The sequence below is a fragment of the Plecotus auritus genome (genome assembly GCF_963455305.1).
Source record: "Plecotus auritus genome assembly, chromosome: 9".
In the NCBI taxonomy this organism is placed as follows: Eukaryota; Metazoa; Chordata; class Mammalia; order Chiroptera; family Vespertilionidae; genus Plecotus; species Plecotus auritus.
In genome coordinates, this window is record NC_137783.1 from 9,913,970 (window position 1) to 9,936,123 (window position 22,154).

The 22,154-nt window shown below is 44.1% G+C and overlaps 1 protein-coding gene across 13 annotated transcripts in view; it reads left to right on the forward strand.

Moving 5' to 3' along the window:
- ABLIM1 (actin binding LIM protein 1) overlaps window positions 1-22,154 on the forward strand; it is a 251,352-nt gene that overhangs the window by 130,804 nt on the left and 98,394 nt on the right. For all 13 annotated transcript variants that reach the window (XM_080687353.1, XM_080687339.1, XM_080687337.1 and 10 more), the window contains exons 3-4: window positions 10,865-11,048; window positions 13,037-13,146. In XM_080687353.1, the coding sequence (XP_080543479.1) occupies window positions 10,865-11,048; window positions 13,037-13,146 (294 nt within the window). The remainder of the gene's footprint in view (window positions 1-10,864; window positions 11,049-13,036; window positions 13,147-22,154) is intronic.

The window sequence follows — 22,154 nt, forward strand, 5'->3', positions numbered from 1 at the left end:
AAATCTAGTTGACAAGCTATGCCATTGGAAACACTTATTAATATTCAAGTTCCAAAGAAAAGTATGGTTTTTTTAAAATTTATCTTTATTGTTGAAAATATTAAGATGATCCCTTTCCTCCCCATCCCATTGACCCCCTTACTTCCTCCTCGCATCCCTTCCCATCCCCAGGCCTGCATCCCGCTATTGTCTATGTTCCTGAGTTATTCATACACGCATGTAAGTTATCTGGTTGATCTCGTCCCTTCCCCCACCCCCATTCCCTTTGAGGATCCTCAGTCTGTTGCATGCTTCCATGTCTCTGGATCTGTTTTGATTGTCAGTGGGTTTTTTTGTGTGTTTTTTTTTTTTTTTCATTAGATTCCACATATAAGTGAGATCATGTGATAGTTGTCTTTCTCTGGCTGACTTATTTCACTTAACATAGTACTCTCCAGGTCCTTCCATGCTGTCTCAAAGGGTGAGAAATCCCTCTTTTTTTACAGCTGCATAATATGCCACTAGTTAATGCACCACAGCTTTTTTATCCATTCATATACTGATGGGCACTTTGGCTGTTTTCAGATCTTAGCTATTATAAACAATGCTGCTGTGAACATAGGGGGGCATATATTCTTTCCGACTGGTGTCTCATACTTGTATAATTATTTGATTGTCTGATTACTATTCAGGCTGTTATAACAAAATTTAGGTGACTTATAAACAACAGAAATTTATTTCACACAATTTTGGAGGCTGGGAAGTCCAAGGTCAAGGTGCTTGCAGATTCAGTGTCTGGCAAGGGCCTGATTCTTGGCTCACACATGGCTATCTTCTCTCTGGGTCCCATGGCAGAAGAAATAAGGGAACTCTTTTATTAGAGCACTAATCCCCTTCATGAGGGCTCTGCCCTCATGATCTCATTATCTACCAAAGCTCCACCTCCAAATACCATCACATGGGGTATTGAGTTTCAACATATGAATTTGGGAGGGAACAAAATAATTCAGTCTATGGCATATCCCTTTGAACTTATGGGTGCAGAAAACTGTACAGTAGAGAGTTCTATACCCTTTCTTCTTTCAAAATTCATAGGATATATTCCTAGAAGTGGGATTATTGGGTCACATGGCAGTTCCATTTTAGTTTTTTGAGGAAACTCCACACTGTTTTCCATAATGGCTGTATCAGTCTACATTCTCACCAGCAGTTACTAGGGTTCCTTTTTCTCCACATCCTCACCAGCATTTGTTATTTGTTGATTTGTTCATGGTAGCCATTCTGGCAGGTGTGAGGTGATACTTCATTGTCATTTTAATTTGCATCTCTCTGATGATTAGTGACATTGAGCATTTTTTCATATGTCTCTTGGCCAACTGTATGTCCTCTTTGGAGAAGTGTCTATTTAGGTCTTCTGCTCATTTCTTGATTGGGTTGTTTGTCTTCCTTTGTTAAGTTGTATGAGTTTGCTTGTTCATTCATTCATTCACCTTATTGAGCACCTACCACATCAGTCTAGGCACTGGGTATAATAGTGGACAAAACAGATAAAAAATTCTGCCCTCAAGAAGCTTACTCTCTAGTAAGAGATAAATATAACTGAATAATTATATCAAATAATGGCATAAAAGGTTGGAGAGAAGGCACAATTAACCAGGTGGTGGGGTGGCCTATGAAATTCCCAGCAATTAGGCTTTTCTGTAGAACAGCTTCATTAAATATAAAATTTAGGTATGAAATGTTCAGCTAAAGAGTAGCTTAGAGATGGAAAAGTCATGGTATCTAGATATGTCCTATGAATTTTGAAAGAAGAAAGGGTATAGAACTCTCTACTGTACAGTTTTCTGCACCCATAAGTTCAAAGGGATATGCCATAGACTGAATTATTTTGTTCCCTCCCAAATTCATATGTTGAAACTCAATACCCCATGTGATGGTATTTGGAGGTGGAGCTTTGGTAGATAATGAGATCATGAGGGCAGAGCCCTCATGAAGGGGATTAGTGCTCTAATAAAAGAGTTCCCTTATTTCTTCTGCCATGGGACCCAGAGAGAAGATAGCCATGTGTGAGCCAAGAATCAGGCCCTTGCCAGACACTGAATCTGCAAGCACCTTGACCTTGGACTTCTCAGCCTCCAAAATTGTGTGAAATAAATTTCTGTTGTTTGTAAGTCACCCAAATTTTGTTATAACAGCCTGGATAGTAATCAGACAATCAAATAATTATACAAGTATGATTTACCACTGTGATTGGGGCAATAAAGGGAAAATAAAAGGAGGTGCATGAGCAATAATGTGAGCTTGCAACGGGAGGATCTTGGTGTGTTTGTGGGGGGCAGGTGGTCAGGGAAGGCTCCCCTCACCCCCATTTCCAGAAAGAGAAGTTTGAGCTGATAGATAAAAGAGGAAAATACAACAACCACTTAATTCCTTCTAGTAAAAAAATCAGCGATGTGGACTTCATAATTCCAAAAGCAGATTTGCATTCTTTCCATACTAAAAGTCACTTAATTTTTTCACAGAACCTGAGAATATCAATACTTAATGGTCTTTGCCATGTGCCGTGTGAAATGTTTATAGAGCATCTATCATCTATTCATTCACTGTGCTAGGGTATGGAGGGCTAAAGGCATGCATGACACAGCACCTATCCTTGAAGAACCTGCGATCTGGTGGCAAGTAGTGTGCTTACTAGTGGACCGTGACTGGTAGCAGGACAGGTGGAGGTGAGCGGTCAAGGCCGCAGAGACCACCTAGCACTCAGTGGTCTGGGGATGTTGCCAAGGAGGAGACAAGATATGGTGAAGCACAGATGCTCCGGAGAGCTTACTAACCTGCCCAGGACTGGAAAGGCGGAGCATGCTAGTTGTGGGCAGGGGCAGGGGCAGCCTCGTTCAAGTCAGTGGATGGTGAAGACGGGTGTGACTAGAGCTGACGGTGGCCTTCATTTGGGCAAGCAAGTTTCTACCAGAAATGAATTGAACTGTGATGTTCCCATCATAATTTGAAAGATGGCATTTTAAACATTAATTATAGTAACTTCATTCCTTTTCAAAAATAGAACTAGTGTTGTATGTTATTTATAGCCACATAGTTTTAAAAAGACTTCTGAACATTGGGTGTCTATAGAAATTTTGAAAAATCAGATCATGTAAAAATAGAATCAGATCATGTACACTCTTCCATCGAGGTAGCATTGGAGTAGCAGAAATCCTCAGAGAATTCTGTTTTAATAGAGACTATTGCCACTAAGCAACATGAGTCCTAATTAACTATGTGTTAAAAGGTTGGCCAATACTACCTTTTGATTGTTAAAATCCCTTGGCCTCTATAATGTTTAGGCCATCAAGAGAGCCCATGAACATTAACATTATTTTCAAAGTGTTGATCTAAAACGATTAGAAAATTCAGGTTACAACTTCTACTAATGTCAGTGAAGTGCAATATATTTTTCAAGAATTATTCTTTAAAGACTGAGTTCCTTATACAACTTAATAAAAGGAAGATAAATGATCCAATAAAAAAATGGGCAACGGACCTAAATAGAATCTTTTCAAAAGAAGACAGAAGGAAGGCCAAGAGACACATGAAAACATGCTCAAAGTCACTAATTATCCGAGAGATGCAAATCAAAACGACAATGCGATACCATCTCACACCTGTCAGAATGGCTATCATCAACAAATCAACAAACGACAAGTGTTGGCGAGGATGTGGAGAAAAAGGAACCCTCGTGCACTGCTGGTGGGAATGCAGACTGGTGCAGCCACTGTGGAGAACAGTATGGAGTTTCCTCAAAAAACTGAAAATGGAACTCCCATTTGACCCAATAATCCCACTCCTAGGAATATATCCTAAGAAATTAGAAACACCAATCAGAAAGGATATATGCACCCCTATGTTCATAGCAGCACAATTTACAATAGCTAAGATTTGGAAACAGCCTAGGTGCCCGTCAGCAGATGACTGGATCAGAAAACTATGGTACATCTACACAATGGAATACTATGCTGCCATAAAAAAGAAGGAATTATTACCATTTGTAGGCACCTGGATGGAATTAGAGAACATTATGCTGAGTGAAATAAGCCAGTCAATGAAAGAAAAATACCACATGATCTCACTCATTTGGGGATAATGAAAAACAGTATAAACTGATGAACAAAAGATAGTTACAGAGGCAGTAAAGCATCAAACAGACTGTCAAATTACAGCAGGAAGTTTAGGGAGAGGTGGGGGAAATAAGAGATCAACTGAAGGACTTATATGCATGCATATAAGAGTAACCAACGGATGCAAAACATTGGGGGGTGAGGGCATGTATGGGAGTGGGGTGGAGGGGCAATGGTAAGATATGTACACATATAATACCTTAATAAAAAAATTAAAATAAATAAATAAATAAAGACTGAGTTCTGTGAAGGGGTTTGGGAAAACATCCCAGCTATCAGAGCACGTTCCACATTGCCACCTTAAAGTGTATAAGACGTTTACCAGGTCATGATCATTCCGTGTAGAATATGTGTGTTTATAAAATGCAAGGAATTGCCCTGACCGGTTTGGCTCAGTGGATAGAGCGTCAGCCTGTGGACTGAAGGGTCCCAGGTTCGATTCCGGTCAAGGGCATGTACCTTGGATGCGGGCATGTCCCCAGTAGGGATGTTCAGGAGGCAGCTGATCGATGTTTCTTTCTCATCATTGATGTTTCTAACTATCTCCCTTCTTCTCTGTAAAAAAATATATTTTAAAAAATAAAATAAAATGCAAGGAATTTTATGGAGTAAAATGGATGAAAAGTGGAGGGTTGAATATAGAGATTAAGGGTTTCCTGTATTTAAATATTTGTTTAAAGTAAAATTATATTAGCTGATGTATCTGGTATAAGAACTAACTCAAAGTGGTAAAATAATGAATTCGATGTTCTCGTCATTGCGTATAGAATCCCTGTGATTTGATCTACAGATATTAGTCAGAAGAGTAACATGATCACTTGGTCCATATCCGGAAAGATCAGCTATCCTGGCTGGAAAGGCCGCTTATTCTATCATGAATATTTCCTAACCACAGATGGGGCACAGCTTCTTTCAGAAAACTGTTCTCATCTGTAGTCACCTCTGTGGTATGTCTGTTAGCTTTTCCAACTTACATCTCTTCGTACGTGTAAAATAAATTTTTCCCATTTTGCCCTCCCTCAGTGGAAAAGAGCTGATCATTGATTTCCTTAAAATAACTCACCATATACTCATACTCAAAGCCTTTTATTACCCTGGCCTCTTTTTCTTCGGTCTAATCCCAATTTAAGTCCTCTCTCCCAGCTCTTTAATTATTCCCGTTGCTACTCTGTGATCCCATTCAAGTTTCTTTCCATGCACCTTCAATCATGCAGCACTTAACCAGTTGCAATCTTATTCTCTGTAATCAGGACCTTCTTGCTTCTGCTAAACACAAGTAGAGCCTTGTCTGACCCTACATAGCACCTGTGAACCGAAATGGTCTCCTGAGTTGTTGAGTTGCCATCTGTTCCAGTGGCTACGGAAGTTCAGTCTTAAGTAAGACTCAAGAAGTTGGGGGCAGGCAGAGTTACTACCTTGGCATGACTATCTTGATGCCAACTAAGTACTTTCAGAAGCAAAGACAGGATTGCTGGCTCAAAGTCATGCCCAAATGCCCTTTCCTTATGCTAAGCTAAAGTAACTGGGCCCACCCTCACTATGCAGACACCAGCCTGGTTTAAAGTATCGTAGAAGATCTAAAATAGCATAAGAAGTTGTCTCTGCCTTTCATAAACTTGCATTGAAACCATGAGAAAATCACAATGGCAGTATAAGGTACAAGACAACATATATTAAATATGAGTTGAATGTCAATAGTTCTGAGCCCTGAGGAATCGGAGCTGGGGAACTGGAGGAAGCTGTCAGTTTCATCAGGAGGTCAAGCTTGAGTGCAGCCAGGGAGGCTGGGTGCGGTTGGCATGGCAGGAGGTGAGAGGAGGTGTCCGTCCGGCAGGGGGTGGCATCTCAGGTTGATTGGAGCTAAGCGCTGGTGGAGTGTTCAGGAAGAGTGACATGAACATTTGGAAGATGCGGGGCCTCATGTGCAAGGTCAAAGCGTTTGGCAGAGCGGAGCAGGGGAACCACCTGGTAAAGCGGTCTGTTCGGAGGTGTGCCGGGGAGGCTGGGCCGGAGAGGAACTAGAGGGAAAGAGCCCGCGAGGAGGGTTGGTAGACACTGTGCTCTCTGCTTTCCGTGGTTGCTGATGGAAAGAGCACTACATCTGTGCCTTCATCCGGTTGCTCTCGGGTCAGCTTATTGACACACATGGAGCTCTCCCTGAGGCTGCCTCCTGGGAGCCCGGACGTTCAGAACAGGCAAAGACGCATGACACAGATCTTTCTGGGGACCGGAAAGGCCAGGGGGTTGGAGGGAAGATAGATCTCTCTCCCTTCTTCTCTGTAAAAAAAATATATTTTAAAAAATAAAATAAAATAAAATAAAATGCAAGGAATTTTATGGAGTAAAATGGATGAAAAGTGGAGGGTTGAATATAGAGATTAATGGATGTCCTAGCCAGTTTGGCTCAATGGATAGACGTTGGCCTGTGACTGAAGGGTCGTGGGTTTGATTCCTGTCAAGGGCACATACCTCGGTTGCCCAGCCCTGGTTGAGGCAAGTGTGGGAGTCAACCACATCGATGTTTTGCTCTCTGTGTCTCTCCCTCTCCCTTCCATTCTCTCTAAACATCAATGGGAAAATATCCTCAAGTGAGTATTATCAAAAACAAACAAACAAAACCTTAAATTATACCTCTGGACCCAAAATTCCAACGTGTGGCCTAGTTTGAGCTAAGTTTGCCTGGGGTGAGCAAGGCCCTATGAACACGGACCGCTCTTATTTCTCCCTGTGCACGCTGGCCGCCCTTGTGGCTGGTACTTCTGGCTACTGAAGTAATCTGTGCCAGCATGGAAGACGTTAATACCTGTGTTTGTGTTATGGGCCAAGTCTTAGAAGGCAAGAAAAAAAAAAAGGACATTGATATCATTCTGGGTGATCTCTTTGTTATTTTAGCTGGTTATAATTAATACTGTTTGCACATGAAGTGTTACTAGTGTTAAAAACAAGCTTAGTACGTAGTCAAAGATTTTATTGATAAAAGAGATGCCAAAATGATTCCCTTCCAACCACTTCCCTTCACTTGTTGTTGTAAATTCAGACTATGAATTAAATACAGCCCTTGCGTGGGGGGCCCCCCTTTTGCCATCTGGTTAGGCTTCTCATTATCTTCTTTCCCAGGAATGGTCATTGATTTTTATGGGCATTTAGAAATTCATGGGAAAACCATTTCAATATGTTTTTTGAGGGTTAGTATTAGCTTCCAGGCTGATACATTAGCAAATAGTTATTTCTGGTGGGAAGCTGCCCCCTCACGTTATTGTTTACGCGTCTCTGTTCAGCTATTTTGAGCTCTGGGCTGCAGGGTGTGGCTCTTTTGAGCGTCAGTGCCTGATGCTTTCAAACAGACTGCCCTGGGTTTCAGACCAAAGATTGACTCAAGGAGACCCCACACACAGAGGCATTTTTGGTGGTTTGGGAAGGCACAATGTGAAAGTCCACCTCAGTATTTTCTATGAAAAAAAGCGTTTGAGGAAATAGGTAGAATAACATCTCGGATGAAATAAAATTATTTTAAAATTGAGTTGGAGTAGAGGATGGAGGAAGAGGATGGGAAGTCTTTGGTAACCACAGGACCAGGGCGTGTTTCAGAGTTCCATGCCCTGCGTCTGTCCCACCCCCAGCTCCAGCACATGGGGCGGGGAGGAGGCCGGGACCGTGCTGGCCCAGGCAGGTGGGTCAAGGAGCACTTCTGGAGCACCTGGCCCTTATCACTGGAAACAGCAGGTGTAACACAGGTCCCAGCCCTGCAGCCTGCACTTCCCTGAGCAGTTTCAGAAGGACTCCCTTTGCCCTGTGATGGGCTAACCACCTGGCACTTGCTCTAGAAAAGAGAAGAAAAGACCCGCCTAAGACTCCTGGCCCCCAATTAAAATTCCTGTGTTGCTCAAAACTGAATTGAACACATTGATTGCAGTGGTGCCATGTCCCTTCCTCTCTTGGTGGTATGAATTGGTGAAAACACAAATGGGAGTGTCCGCCCAGCAAAGGCGTTCAGTCTACTGATATCAATGAAGGAAATGTCTTTTGCCTTTTACGCCCAGCCTGCCTTTGGGCAGGGTTTTAAGTATTTCCTACTCTCCTAAGCATGGATTCGTTGCAACATTACATGTTAACTGTGGCTTTTAGAAGGTTGATGAGATCGTTGCTGCTGCAGCCCTGTTCCTGCCACGGAAATCCTGTTCTGTTTCCATCCTTATTGACATCTCTGTATTTTGTTCCTTGGTATTTTTATAACACAGGCAGCTCCTATTATTGTTTCTTTAAGATTTAAACATTTAAAATGTGCCTGTAAAAATATCACAGCTTCGACATCAAATTGCTTAGATGTACATATTCCTACTTCACTAGTTAATAGTATTCAGTAAGTTAATTCAAGACCTTAACATCTTCAAGGCAGATGGCTGCTGTAGCCGCACCTTAGTGACGGCAAAGCAGCAAGATTCAGAGGGGCCTTGAGTGGTGCACATGCTTGAAACAATTGGTCAGTGAGAAGGAAGCAATTAATCTCCTTCACCGGCAGATACATATAATTTTTAATGAAAGGGATCTATGCTTTTCCCCGGGCATATGTTAATTTTCAACTAAAGCAAAGACAAGTGGAGCACCCAAAGTTCAAGATCTAAATAGTTTTAAAAATCTAAAACTCTACTGAAGTTTGATCTTACTAATTGAGACTTTTTGATCACTTGGATGTGAAAGTTTTGCTTGGTGCAAAAATATTTTTAAAAGCATTTTTATAAAATTAAAAGTATTTGCTAAGCTGTTAATATAAAACCGACCAAAACTAAAAAGAAAAAAAATTGTGGGTGATTGGAGGAGAGAATAAAGGGAATTAATAGTAGTTCAAATGCATTATTTTTTTTCACTTCCCATGACTTTGAGAAGTAAGAAAGTTTGGAAGAGCAAATGATGTTACTGAAGGTTGGAATCTAGGGGAACCTGTCAAGTTTGAGACTCAATTCAACTTATCTCAAAAATTGCTCCCAGTGTTACCTTAGACACCGTGGTTGAAGGATCAAAAGAAGTAAAGATGAGGATGTTTGCCCATAAAGTGCTTTCTCACCCTGCGGGAAAATAAGATATGTACATAGAAGAATATTGAAGAAAAATCTCTGAGATAGTCTATAACCCCTTCCCCGCCCCCTTTCTCCCCCCCTCACCCCGCCCAATATTGTGTTTATTGCTGTTGAAGGAATTTGCAGTCAGGATGAGGTTAGTCCATATTTGCGATCCCTCAACCCACAGGACCCATTTGGTAAGGATGAAGCAGGTCTGAGAACAGTAGGGACCCTGGCAGGTTAGAGGAGGCAGCAGGTGGTGAGTGAGCTGTTTTCCAGGTAATGTGATCACAGCAATATTTATAGGGTGGTCATTCTTAGGCGTGATGGACTTAGGCTATCATCTTGGGTTACTTGGTTGTAAATTGCTGTGGAGTGTTGATCTAAACAAAGGCCGATGAATCCCCAGTGGACAGCTTGCTTGTAGGCTCTACGTCACCCTGACTATCTTGAATCATTTGCTGTCAGTGAAGTCTGCTAACTGAGGGTGGGGGAGTAGTTAGCTCCGTCAGAATGTCCCTGTAGTCAGCACGAGTTCATCTAGGTGTGTTCATGAGTCCTGGGACGTAGTCCGAGGAACCCTGAAAGAGTTCTGGTAGGCAAGCAATTAGTGATTGAACTCGCCTCCTTCATACCCCAACCAAGTGCCTATTAGCTGCTTGCAGGAATAACCAAGAAGTATCCTGGGTTCTTGGCCTAAGGCCCTTGATTGTACAGGCATCACACAACCTTGGGAATTGGGGGTTAAGATTGAAGGTTTCCAGCTTTGGCTGTAGCTTCCCAGTCCTTCAGCCATGGACACCTTCACTCTCAGGGGCCGCCTGAGGCTTTGGTTTTGGACAAGTTACTGTGGCCTTCTCTGGTCTTGTCTGAACATGGACACCAGGCCCCAGCCCCTGGCATCCCAGGACCTGCTTCTTTGCCCGTCTCCATAACCCCCAGCTGCAGTGCGGAAAGAAGACACCAGGATCGACACAGCGAAGCATCCTCTTTTGTGTGTGTTAAGGTCCTGAACGATCGTTTTCTCTTGGGCGAGTTCCCTTCTCTTTCCCCTTCTGCCTGTTCATTTTATCTCTCGCTCTATGATACATAACTAATTGGCTTTTCCTATTTGCTGCACAAAGAGAAAATTAACCATCTGAATTTTCCATAGCTATGAGAAAGTATTTCCAGAGTGTGAAAAAATAGACATTGGACATTTCAGCTACTGCTTTTCATAGAGTGGGAATTTATTACTCAGCTCAGTTACAGTCTTGGCTCAAACAAAGCAGTTGTGTGGGCAAGCAGTAGGTACCTTTCCTAAGTGGCATTGCCAGGGACAGCTTGGTTCATATTTGAGACACCATGAACTAAGAGTATCGTTCCATCCAAGACCGTTTGATTATCTCTGAATCTTAGACATACCACAAAAGTCATTGAGACCTGGCCAATGGAGTGTACTGGTATGAGATATTGCATCGCTCCCAAAGGATAGGAAACTAAAGGGGAGGGAGGCAAGAGAGATATCAGAGCCCAACAATAAATAGCTCTTTGTACCAGTCCCCTCCCCTAAGCCCAAACCACTGAGATCACAGAGTAAGTGAACGGCATGCAGAGGGCAACTGCCCCAGCAGCTGGACAGACAGAATGACCGGATGTGAACTTGTCTTTCCACAGTGTGTGGCTGTGACCTGGCCCAAGGTGGCTTCTTCATAAAGAACGGGGAGTATCTCTGCACCCTGGACTACCAGAGGATGTATGGGACACGCTGCCATGGCTGTGGGGAGTTCGTGGAAGGAGAGGTGGTGACTGCCCTGGGCAAGACCTACCATCCCAACTGCTTCGCGTGTACCATCTGCAAGTAAGTGGGGGCTTCCCGGCAAAGGGCTGGGCTCTGCTGCTAATGCTTGGGATGGCCCCCTGAAGTCTTGAATTGTGCTTAGTCTTAAAATGTTCTTTTTTCTGATGTGTCCTTAGATTCCTTTATCTTTCTACTATATTAGCTGTCTTTGTCATAAAGTAATTTATAGTGTCTTCTACTAAATAATATGACTCATATTGAGTGGCTTGATACCAAGTCTGAAAGTAGTTCTAGGTCTCAAAAGATTTTGAGCAATGAAACATTGGGAGGAAATGACATAACTGATTAGAAAAATAGAACTTCTTTGGAAGTAGAAGTTCTTGCGTGTGCGTGTGCACGTGTGTATGTGTGTGTGTGTTTAAAGTAGTCTCATTTACTCTAGAGCAATAGTGGGCAAACTATGCTCCAAATTAGACCTAATACCTGTGTTTGTAAATAAAGTTTTATTGGGACACAGCCACGCCCATTTGTTGATGAATCATGTATGGCTGCTTTCAAGCTACAGTGACAGAGTTGAGTCGTTGTGACAAAAATCATATGATCCACCAAGTACAGAAAAATATCGATGAGCTGGTATTTTAGGAGAAAAGTTTGCCAATCCCTGCTCCTGGTCATCTATCATCGACAACGTAAATCTTAACTTCACTTGATTAAAATGATCAGTCAGAAGGAAACTGAAGTGTGGGTGGGGAAAATGTGCTTTTATTGTTTTGCTGTGAGTGCTCACGTTAGAGAACTTAAGTTGGGTCTGACTCTTATAATAAGGAGGTTCTGAGTTGGTGAGCATCACTTGCACCTGCCTGTCACCTGGCCTCCCCAGCTGATCCAGCCAGGCCAGTCGCCAAACCTCTCTGGGCCGTCTCTGAACAATGGAAAGGACACTGCACCCCGAGAGGAGAGGAGACCACAACTCAGCATTTCTAGAACTTGGGGGTAGAGCATTTAACACTCTCCTTGGTGACTGGCACCAAGCCACGGGTGGCGTGGTCTTAAGTCCGAATGTACTCCCTGTGTGTGTATTACAGTTCACTCCCACTGTGAGGCAGCCCAAGGGCGACGTCAGGGGGGATGGCAGTTGTGAAAGCAAAACTCATGTCCAGAAGCTTGACTTTGTCCTTAAGTAAGCGCTCTGACTCAGGTGTGTGGGGCTGTTTTGCTTGTGAGCTTCCCGTTTCCAATCGAGACAATCACACATTTGAAAACCCATGTTGATGAAGATGATTGGCACCTTGGCCTAGTGCAAGTAAGTAGGCATGGAAGCTGTCCTGTGGCTATTCATGAATGATTCTGTCAAAATGCTATCTGCCTGGAGAAGAAACTGATACCACATATGCAGAAGGCAGTATTTTTGCAAAATGTGCTGTTATTGATGAATGCCTCACGGGAGAGGATATTCTCTTTCTGAAAAGAAACTAATAGTAATTTCTAAACAGATATTTATGGCATTGTCATATTTCTCCACCAGAGACTGGGTCCCACCCAGCACAATGATCCATTCACGTCACCCATTCAGATGTCCAGGACAAAGTCTAGTTCAGCAGCATTTATCACAGAGGTCTTGGGAGCTGAAAGAGTTAACGCCTGACCTGTGACCAACTCTCTTGGGGAGGGGCCTTAAGCCTGAATAGGAATTTATGGCATTTGAAATGTTTCTTCAGGAAGGGTTTTCCATTTGGAAAATTTTACTGTGTGCGCCCTGCTGAGCAACTTGTCGGAACATCCCCCCGCTAGTGAGCAGAGGTGACTCATTCATTCCCTTTACTGTCTGGATGCCGTAGATGCAGCGCATTCTCCCTTCTCAAACTGAGGCACGTTAGTTTGTCTGGACCGTGTCCAGCTGGCCGGCTTGGTTAAGATGGCATTTCAGACATTTGGGCTGGTGCACCTCCAAGAAGGGAATTGGCACCGGAGGGCAGCAGGCAGAAGGAGTAAGGAACAGGAGTGAAATCGCTGGGATAACCTGCAGAGCAATGTCTTTCTGTCTCCAGGCGCCCGTTTCCACCCGGAGACCGCGTCACATTCAACGGGAGAGACTGCCTCTGTCAGCTCTGTGCCCAGCCGATGTCGTCCAGCCCTAAAGAAGCCTCCTGCTCCGGCAGTAAGTGTCCCAGCCCCTGTTGGCATGGGTTCCGCGTGGTTCAAAGGTAGCTTAGGCGGGTGCCTTTCTTTTAGTGAAACTTAGCTGGGGCCGAGAGTAACACTGTTAAGGCATTTTCAGTTGTAGAACATGAAGCTTTGATTACAACCCATGCAATAAAGAGCATCTCCTTTATTGCAAAAAGACATAAATAGAATTGGGCATTAAATTGTGCCTTTTGACAGTAAATGAGGGACAGGAAGTTATAAAACTTTACATTGGCAATGCCATCTCGAGTCGCAGAGGTTGAGGTGGGAGAGCATTTGGTGGCGATATAATTGATGTCTCTGTGTATTAAACAATTATCTCTTGTGCCTAGAGCAGGGGTGGGCAAACTTTTTGACTCAAGGGCCACAATGGGTTCTTAAACTGGACCGGAGGGCTGGAACAAAAGCATGGATGGAGTGTTTGTGTGAACTAATATAAATTCAAAGTAAAGGAGCGGAGGGGAGAGCAAGAGAACCGGATAGAACAGCCGGATCCGGCCCACGGGCCGTAGTTTGCCCACGGCTGGCCTAGAGCAAATGAGATGCTTTATACTGACCCTTAAATATTCTTTATTCACCTGGAGGGGTTCTGACATTTAGCCATTGGATGACAGATAATTTGCTGGGTACCTGTGATGTGTATCGTGCCCACTGGTGACATAGGTGTGAACAGAACCAAGTCTGTTCTGTTCTGGTGGCAGCAGGTAGACAATAAATGCATATGGCACACAAAAATACCTAACATGTGAAGAAATTGAAAGCAGGAAGAGACAGGCTAACGGGCTGCACTGCTATGGGTCCATCGGGGGAGAGCTCTCTTAAAAGGTGACACCAAGGAGAGAGCTGAAAAAGGTGGGAACAAGTTAGGTGGTGGAATCTGTAATTCTTTAGGACAAGGGCTTGTCTGACCTGTGAGAATCCAAAGAACCACCCTCCCCCCAAATAAAAACAGTGGCCAATTGCACGATTCCTTCCGGTAAATAACAGTGAGTAGGCGAGTGAACCTTTGAGATGTATTCTGAACTCTGGGCTCTAGACAAGGAAGCTCTACCACCATCTCTCTCCTGGGGCATGAGGACGTGGGTCAGAGGTCAGCCTTGGTTTCGGTGGATTTCGCCAGTCCTTGGGAGACCTGGGAAAAAATGCCTTTATGCCTTGCTGGTCTCAGCACAGAAGAATGAGATCAGCTACTTCTCCTCGGGAGGAATGCTATGCCGTTCGTAACAGAGATTCCAAATCTTCCTGTCCACGGAGAAGAATTCTGATGCCGATTAAAAAGAAGAATGTTCTGACCAAGGCATTTGCATAGAAATTGGGTTTTGACCATTGGGAGGGAAGAAGAAAATAAGTGTTAGTGCATCTTATTCAAGAAGACGGGGTCCTTCGCAGGAGGATGTCTATGCCCTGCGGAGGAACACTAGCAGCCTGGGTGGAGCAATGGCTACAGAGCAGCGCAGGCCTAGACCCCTAGTAGGATTTTGAGTCCTTCGCTCTCCTTACCTGCTCTATCCCAAGCAGGTCACCGGGAAGGTGACCTGGGGTGGGAAGAGTCACCCTCGGTGTGGGAGGGCTTGCTCTGAAAGAACATTACCAACAACGTTGGAAGGATTCTTCAGACTCTTTAAGAAAAAGGATTTCAAAGAACTTGTATGCATATAACTCGTGGACACCAGACAATAGGGTGGTGAAGGCCTGGGGTGGGGGTGGGAGGGGAGCTACAAAAAGTGGGAACCAGTTATGTGGGGGAATTTGTAGAAGGGCTGCCACAGCTGCCTCCCTGCTATAGCAAGATTGGGGGACTCAGGGGGATATATGTAATACTTTCAACAATAAAGGTGTGTTTTTAAAGGAGTTTGGGAGTCCCAGGATAGGTTGACAGCTGAGAAAGAGCGTCATGTCCCTGGGCCTATAAGAGGAATGGCTGTGTCCTCACATTCTGTGGAGTCCTTTAGTCCAAATATCGTTCTTGACAGGTGGGGAAATGGAGGCCCGCAGGCATAGTCACACTACCCACTAAAAGGTCGGATTAGAGGCAGGCCTTTGGGTTCCTGGTCTGGAGCTCTCTCTTTTGTTTCATCTGACATTCCTCATGGTTTGGATTGAGAAACAAAAGTGGGATATTTTTAAAGGCTTCCAGTCCCCTTCACCCATGCAATTCGGGATCCTGTGTCCTAGTCACAGTTCTACCAAAATGCTTATTCCATTGTTTATTAAAGTTTTGTTTTTTTTTTGCGTTATCGCTCTTTTCTATTTTTATATGGCATACATGTTATGTACATGAAAATAGAAATAAAGCCCAACTGGTGTGGCTCAGTGGTTGATGCTCACGATTGGATTCCTGGTCAGGGCACATGCCCGGATTGCAGGCTCGATTCCCAGTGTGAGGCATGCAGTAGGCAGCCGATCAATGATTCACTCTCATCATTGATGTTTCTATCTCTCTCTCCCTCTCCCTTCCTCTCTGAAATCAATATATATATATTTTTAAAAGGAATAAAAATTTTAAGTGTAAGAATGTATCCTCAAATTCATCACATCTCTAATGGCAGATATAATAATTGTTGCTTATGTGCAAATTGTTAGAACAAATACTATTTTTCCCCTTGCTTGCACATGGATGAAATCTCAATTCTATGAAACTGCTTTGATCAGTTCATTGTTATTTTTCAACAAGTCCTTGTCTATTTAGGTAAGTACTCAAGTAGCATTTATGAGGCATGTGGGTGTGGGTGTCTGCCAAAAAGAGAGCTCTTATATATGGTTACACACATGCACAATATGCAGATGAGGCAGGCGCGTGGATATTAGCGCAAGGGAGTTTTCAGCAAGTTTCTGAAATTTACTGGGGCGTGATTAGAAAACACTGGTTGTTATTTGTAACTAGAGGCCCAGTGCATGAAATTCATGCACGGGTAGGGTCCGTAGGCCTGGCCTGTGATCAGGGCCGATTGGGGCCTTCCTTCCCCTGGCTGCCTTCGTTCTGTGCCGCCCCCTAGTGGTCAGCACACGTCATAATGAGCAGTTGAACTCCTGAGGGAATAATTTGCATATTAGCCTTTTATTATATAGGATTTTTGAAGAATTGCCTTGTACTTTAAAACCATCCTGAGGTCCCTTTGAGTCTTTTTTTTTTTTTTCCTTTTAATTTTTAAATTGGCAAAGCTTCCTACATAAAAGAAAACAAACTCTCTCTTGATAATGTTCACAGAATCGATGAAATGTATCAGAGAGCCAAGGTCCTCTTTTTCCTCTGAAATGTTCTTTGAAAAATGAGTTTGCTCTTCTGAACCGCAATTTTATTTCACATACCGTGGCTGTTTTCCTGTAGTCACCGAGTAGCAGGTGAAGACAGCGTGAGAGGGAGAGAGGAAGCGAAGCGTGGCTGACAGAAGCCGTCGTTTATCCAAAATCGTCTCCGCTGGAGCTTCTCCTGCTCTTCTAACCTTTCTATCTGCTTTATTTTCCTTATCAAACATCCACATAGCACTCACTATGTATCAGGCACTGTGTAACTGGTCTACAAATCTTCATTTAATCCTCATCACCACCCTGTGAAAACTCTCCCCCTTTCACAGATGAAAAGACAAAGGGTCACAGAGGTTAAATGATGTGCACAAGATCACATGGACATTAAGTGGTGGGGCTGGGACACCAACCCCAGCCGTCTGGCGCCAGAGGCCATTACCATCCCTGGTATTGATTTGACCATGTAGGTAGCGCTCTCTGATTTTCAAAGCTGGGGGTTGCGGAGCCTCCGAGCGGTGACCTGACTTGTCTGCAAATGACCCACGTGTCCTTCCTGCAGGGCTGTGCACTCTTTACCTGCACCCCTGCCTCCTGCTATAGCAAGACTGGACGAATGGAAACCATCAGGAAGTTATTCATAGAAACAACTTCAATTATGGATTATTGCCCCTGTATTAATTAAAACTTGCTGCATCTAGTCTAATGCAATTTGAATGCAATAAGCAATAACCATTTTATAACACGGAGATGATAGTAAGTTATCTCAAAGGGTTGTGACGAGCATTAATTAGATTGCTTTTACTATCAATAACAAAATCAATTGCCTATGTCTAGCTGATCCATACTTTAGAAATAAAATGTATGCCCTGGAGACATTATATTCTACCAGAAGGTTACACACTCTTCTCTAAAGCTTATTCAACGCCTTTCTCCATGAATTCGCCTATAAGGGCAGGACTGGATTCCCGGGGGTTAAGGAGATGGGTGCGGGGGAGTCTGTGTGTGACAACCTAGGGCGTGGGGGATAGGGCTTGGATTGTCATTTCCTACACTGCTCCTGTCTATTTCGGGCACCTGAGCGCGAGTGGGCTGCTGTCTACAATCACCCTTTCCACTTCAAAGCGTGTCAGACTGGTATCTGATGGCATGTGGGTTGGGTGGATTGGCGTGGGGAACACCCACGCACGAATATATCCAAACCCATCTTCCTCTCTCTCCCCGTTCTGTACAGCACTGTCATTATTCTGACTGCCATTGGAACTCCTACAAGTATCAGGACAAATGCTCCACTTGGTCTGAATTTAAGTTATTTTAGATAGAGTCATGTGCATGTTTTTTAAAAAACATGTTTTTATTGTTTTTTTAGAGAGGGAGAGGGATAGAGACATAGAAACATTGATGAGAGAGAAACATCATCAATTGGCTGCCTCCTGCACGCCTCCTGCTGGGGATCAAGCCCACAACCCAGGCATGTGTCCTGACTGGGAATTGAACCAGTGACCTCTTGGTTCATGGGTCATTGTTCAACCTCTGGGCCACACTGGCCAGAGTCTCATCTTTTTTATAAGCTTTTTCTACTGTATCATAAAAGGGAAAGTGGTTATTACTTCAGATAAATTTATTGGTGACAGAATCACAGTTTTTTTTTTAAGTAGCAACGTCAGGGAATGTATTTCCCCACCTCTGAGGGTGAGATTAAAGGGAGGCCTCACCTCTCTGGGCATTTAGGGTGCCAGCCCCTGGCCTGGTAGTTCCGATATTGCTGTACTGGGTAAGAGTGGGGTTTAGGATTTACATAGTAGGCAGAGGTTTACTGCAAACAGACAAGGTCTGTTGCAAAAAGGAACATTTATATTCAGATATTTCAGACTGAAACCTATAACAACTGTGAGTCAGACATAAAGATCCCAGAGTGACACAGCGCACGGATGATCTCAGAAGTGTTCTCAGTGGATGGAGAGTTAACGGCATTTTGTTATCTGCTATTTTTGTTTCACCAGATATGCCTCTTACGAATTGAGACCCACACCTTCTAAACACTTGCCAGTAAAACTAGAATGTTAATGATTGGAACAGCGGTCGGTCCCCAGTGTATTTTTAATTTTTCAGTGGCAGTAAAGATGTAGCTGTTCAAAGGACTGCTGTGTATACATTTCTATATATATAAAAGCCTAAGTGACTGTTATGACTGGTCAACCGAACAACTGGTTGACCAGTCACTATGACGTACACTGGCCACCAGGGGGCAGATGCTCAATGCAGGAGCTGTCCCCTGGTGGTCAGTGCGCTCCCACAGCCAACCTCCCACAGCCAGCCAACCTCCGATGGTCCCTCCCCCCGGCCCAGCCAGCCCTGATCGTCCCTGATCGGGGACTGGTTGAGAAGGCCCGATCAGCCCCGATCGCCACGAATTCGTGCACAGGCCCTCTAGTAGTTGTATATTCCTATAGGTTGTCCCAGGAAGATACTGAGAAATTTCTGTTAGTTCTTGTCTTCAGCAGGGAGGAAGGGAGTAGCTAGGAGATAGGAAGAAAAGGAAATTACTTTTTACTGTACAAAAAAAAATTTTAACCGTGTGTATGTATGACCTATTTAAAACCAAAACAATGTACTTAAAAAATAGCAATGTTATAAATAAAATAAAAGACTCATTCATTACAGACTGGATTTCCATGGCTGTTTGCTCTTGCTATGACCTTCAGCCGAATATGTATTAAGTGGCTGGTCACATGGTAAAAGTACCGAAACTGACATTCTACCTTCTTTTCTTCTTCCTGTCTTTGGAATAGAGCGAACGAGCTGATGTTTGCTAATGACTGCTGAATCTGAAAAACGGACGTAGGATTCAAGCATGATTTCCTCTCTGGCAAGAACCCATGCCCACTGGGTGACCACAGCCAGTTAAAGATTAATTGTGAAACTCTTCACCCGGTTAAAGTTTACAAGTAAATTAGGGAATTCAGTGCAAGACAAACCTTCTTACAGTTATTATTTTTTCCCTTTTTATTGAATTTATTAGGGCAGGGGTGGGCAAACTTTTTGACTCGAGGGCCACAATGGGTTCTTAAACTGGACTGGAGGGCTGGAACAAAAGCATGGATGGAGTGTTTGTGTGAACTAATATAAATTCAAAGTAAAGGAGCGGAGGGGAGAGCAAGAGAACCGGATAGAACAGCCCGATCCGGCCCGCGGGCCATAGTTTGCCCAAGGCTGTATTAGGGTGACACTGGTTAACAATATACAGATTTCAGGTGCACAGTTCCACAACACATCATCTGTATACCATATCGTGTGTTCTCCACCCAAATCAAGTCTCCATCTATCACCACTTATTTCCCCTTTACCTTCCTCCATCTCCCTCCTCAATTTGTTTTAATGGAGGTAAAGTTCACATAACAAAGTTAACCACTTTAAAGTGAACACTTTAGTACATTCACAATGTTATACAACCACCATCTCTGTCTAGTTCTAAGACATTTTCATCCCCCCAAAAGAAGGCCCATACCCACTAAGCATTTACCGCCCCCCCTCCTTCTCCCAGCCTGGGCAACTACCAACCTGCTTTCTGTCTCTGTGTTACCTATTCTGGATATGTCGTGAATAGAATTGTGCATATGTGGCCTTTTGTTTCAGGCATCTTCTCCTTATCATAATGTTTTCAGGGTTCATCCAGGCTGAGGCGTTTATCAGTACTCCATTCCTTTTTACGGCTCAGTAATATTCCATTGTGTGGATAGGCCACAATTTCTTTACCCATTCATCTGTTAATGGACACTTAGTTCATGTCTCCCATTTGGCTGTTGTGAATCGTGCTTCAGGGAACATGCTTGTACAAGGGTTTGTTTGAGTCTGTTTTGGGGTCTTGGTCCAGCTTCAAGAAGGGTTTGCAAAGGACTATCTCAAGTCTTGAAAGCAGTGGCTGCCAATTTTCTGAACTCGCTGTGAACTGTCAGGCTAGTGTCCACCAGGCTTGCAGGGTGGAGGGTTATGGCATGGGCATCACTGAATGCCCCAGGTGACTGCAGGTAGCAGCCTTCATCAGGGGCATCGGCCTTCCTTCCTCCCGTGTCTGCTCGTTCTCCCACTCTTCCTTTTCTTTATGCCCCTTTGCCACCCGGCCATAAACTCAGTAGAGGACCACTTGAGCACAGCCTATTGGTGGAAGTCTGATCCCAAATGCTCCAAACCCTGTCCAGAAACGGATCAGAAGTGCTCAGGGCTCAGGCTCTGAGCTTAGGACACGTTAGTTCTGTCTTCCTGCCCTTTTGAGGGGTAGCTCAGGTCTCAAACAATGCTTGCAAGGCACGTCTGGATGACACGTTGTAAGCAGAAAGGAGAGCTGCTCAAGGCCACAGAGAAGCATTGGTCCAGCCATGTGCTGCATGAGTGGTCACTGGCCCTGTGGCAAGAAGGCCCTGCCCACTGGAGGTTCGGCTGGAACTTTTCACCCGCGCAGGCTGGAGATCACTGTCTGTGAGGCTGCGTTAGACCAGGGCCTTTGCTGAGAGCGTCCCACGACTGGGGGGAGCTTGGCTCTGTTTTCATCGCTTCCCACCTTCCTCTTGCTGTACTGGTGGCATCTGTAGTCAAAAGAGAATCCCGCTTTTAATCTCAGGACAAGCCCTGTGATGTTTGCATCATCAGAAATGATGCTGAGAAGCCACAATGGACAAAACAGACGGACAGTACAGGGGACGCGCCCGAAAAGCAGTGATGCTCTGGGCTTGCCCTCCAGCTGCGCTTTCGAAATTGTTAGCTGACCCGGCGTGGCTCCGTGGTTGAGCGTCGACCTATGAACCAGGAGGTCATGGTTCGATTCCCAGTCAGGGCACATGCCCGGGTTGTGGGCTTGATCCCCAAGGTGGGGCGTGCAGGAGGCAGTTGATCAATGATTCTCTCTCATCACTGATGCTTCTATCTCTCTCTCCTTCTCCCTTCCTCTCTGAAATCAATAACAAATATATTGAAGAAAAAAGGAATTTTGAAGTTGTGAGTGTACTTATTAAGATAATGTTTATTCCATACATTAGCCTCTTCTTTTAGTTCTGAAAACATGTGGGTGAACACACAGACACTCACACACACAGAGTTCCTTTGATAGGACTTTAAACCTGAAAATTAGAGCAGATGACAAAATGGTATTAATGTTTTATGCTAATAATTTTTATTTCGCATCTAAGATTCTCCATTGCATCCCGAAGAAATACAGGCATGTTACTCTTTCTATTTGTTGTTCAGGGAAATGGAAGAGAGGCTGTTTGAGAGATTCGTTTGCAAGGCAGTAGATACTGTCTTTAAGCAGATATTGAAGTTTTCAGCGTCCTTTTTAAAGCATATGTTCTGCTCCATAAATGTATAGTCTCAATATGTGGCACTCTTACTGTGTAACAGGCACCCGTATCGCTCACGCTGCTCCAAGCAGGCCCCGTCGGCCCATGGGACTCAGTTGCTGAGTTCAGCCCTGAGTGCTGAGGCCTGTTTGTGGGCCAGACAAAGCCATCCTCCACAGCTAATTCGATGAGCTTCTCAGGCTCTCAATTCTGATGCTTTTGGGTTGGTACCAAGGCTGTTGCTTTGATGCTCACCCCCAGGCCTAGCAGCATTAGCCGTGGGGATGCTGTTTAATAACCTCATAATCAGTTATGAAGAGAGGAAAGGCAAATAGTCTGGCTCCTTTTCATCTCCCACTCAGATCCTAGTCGTGAATATGGGAGAAAAACACACCAATCTGGTTAA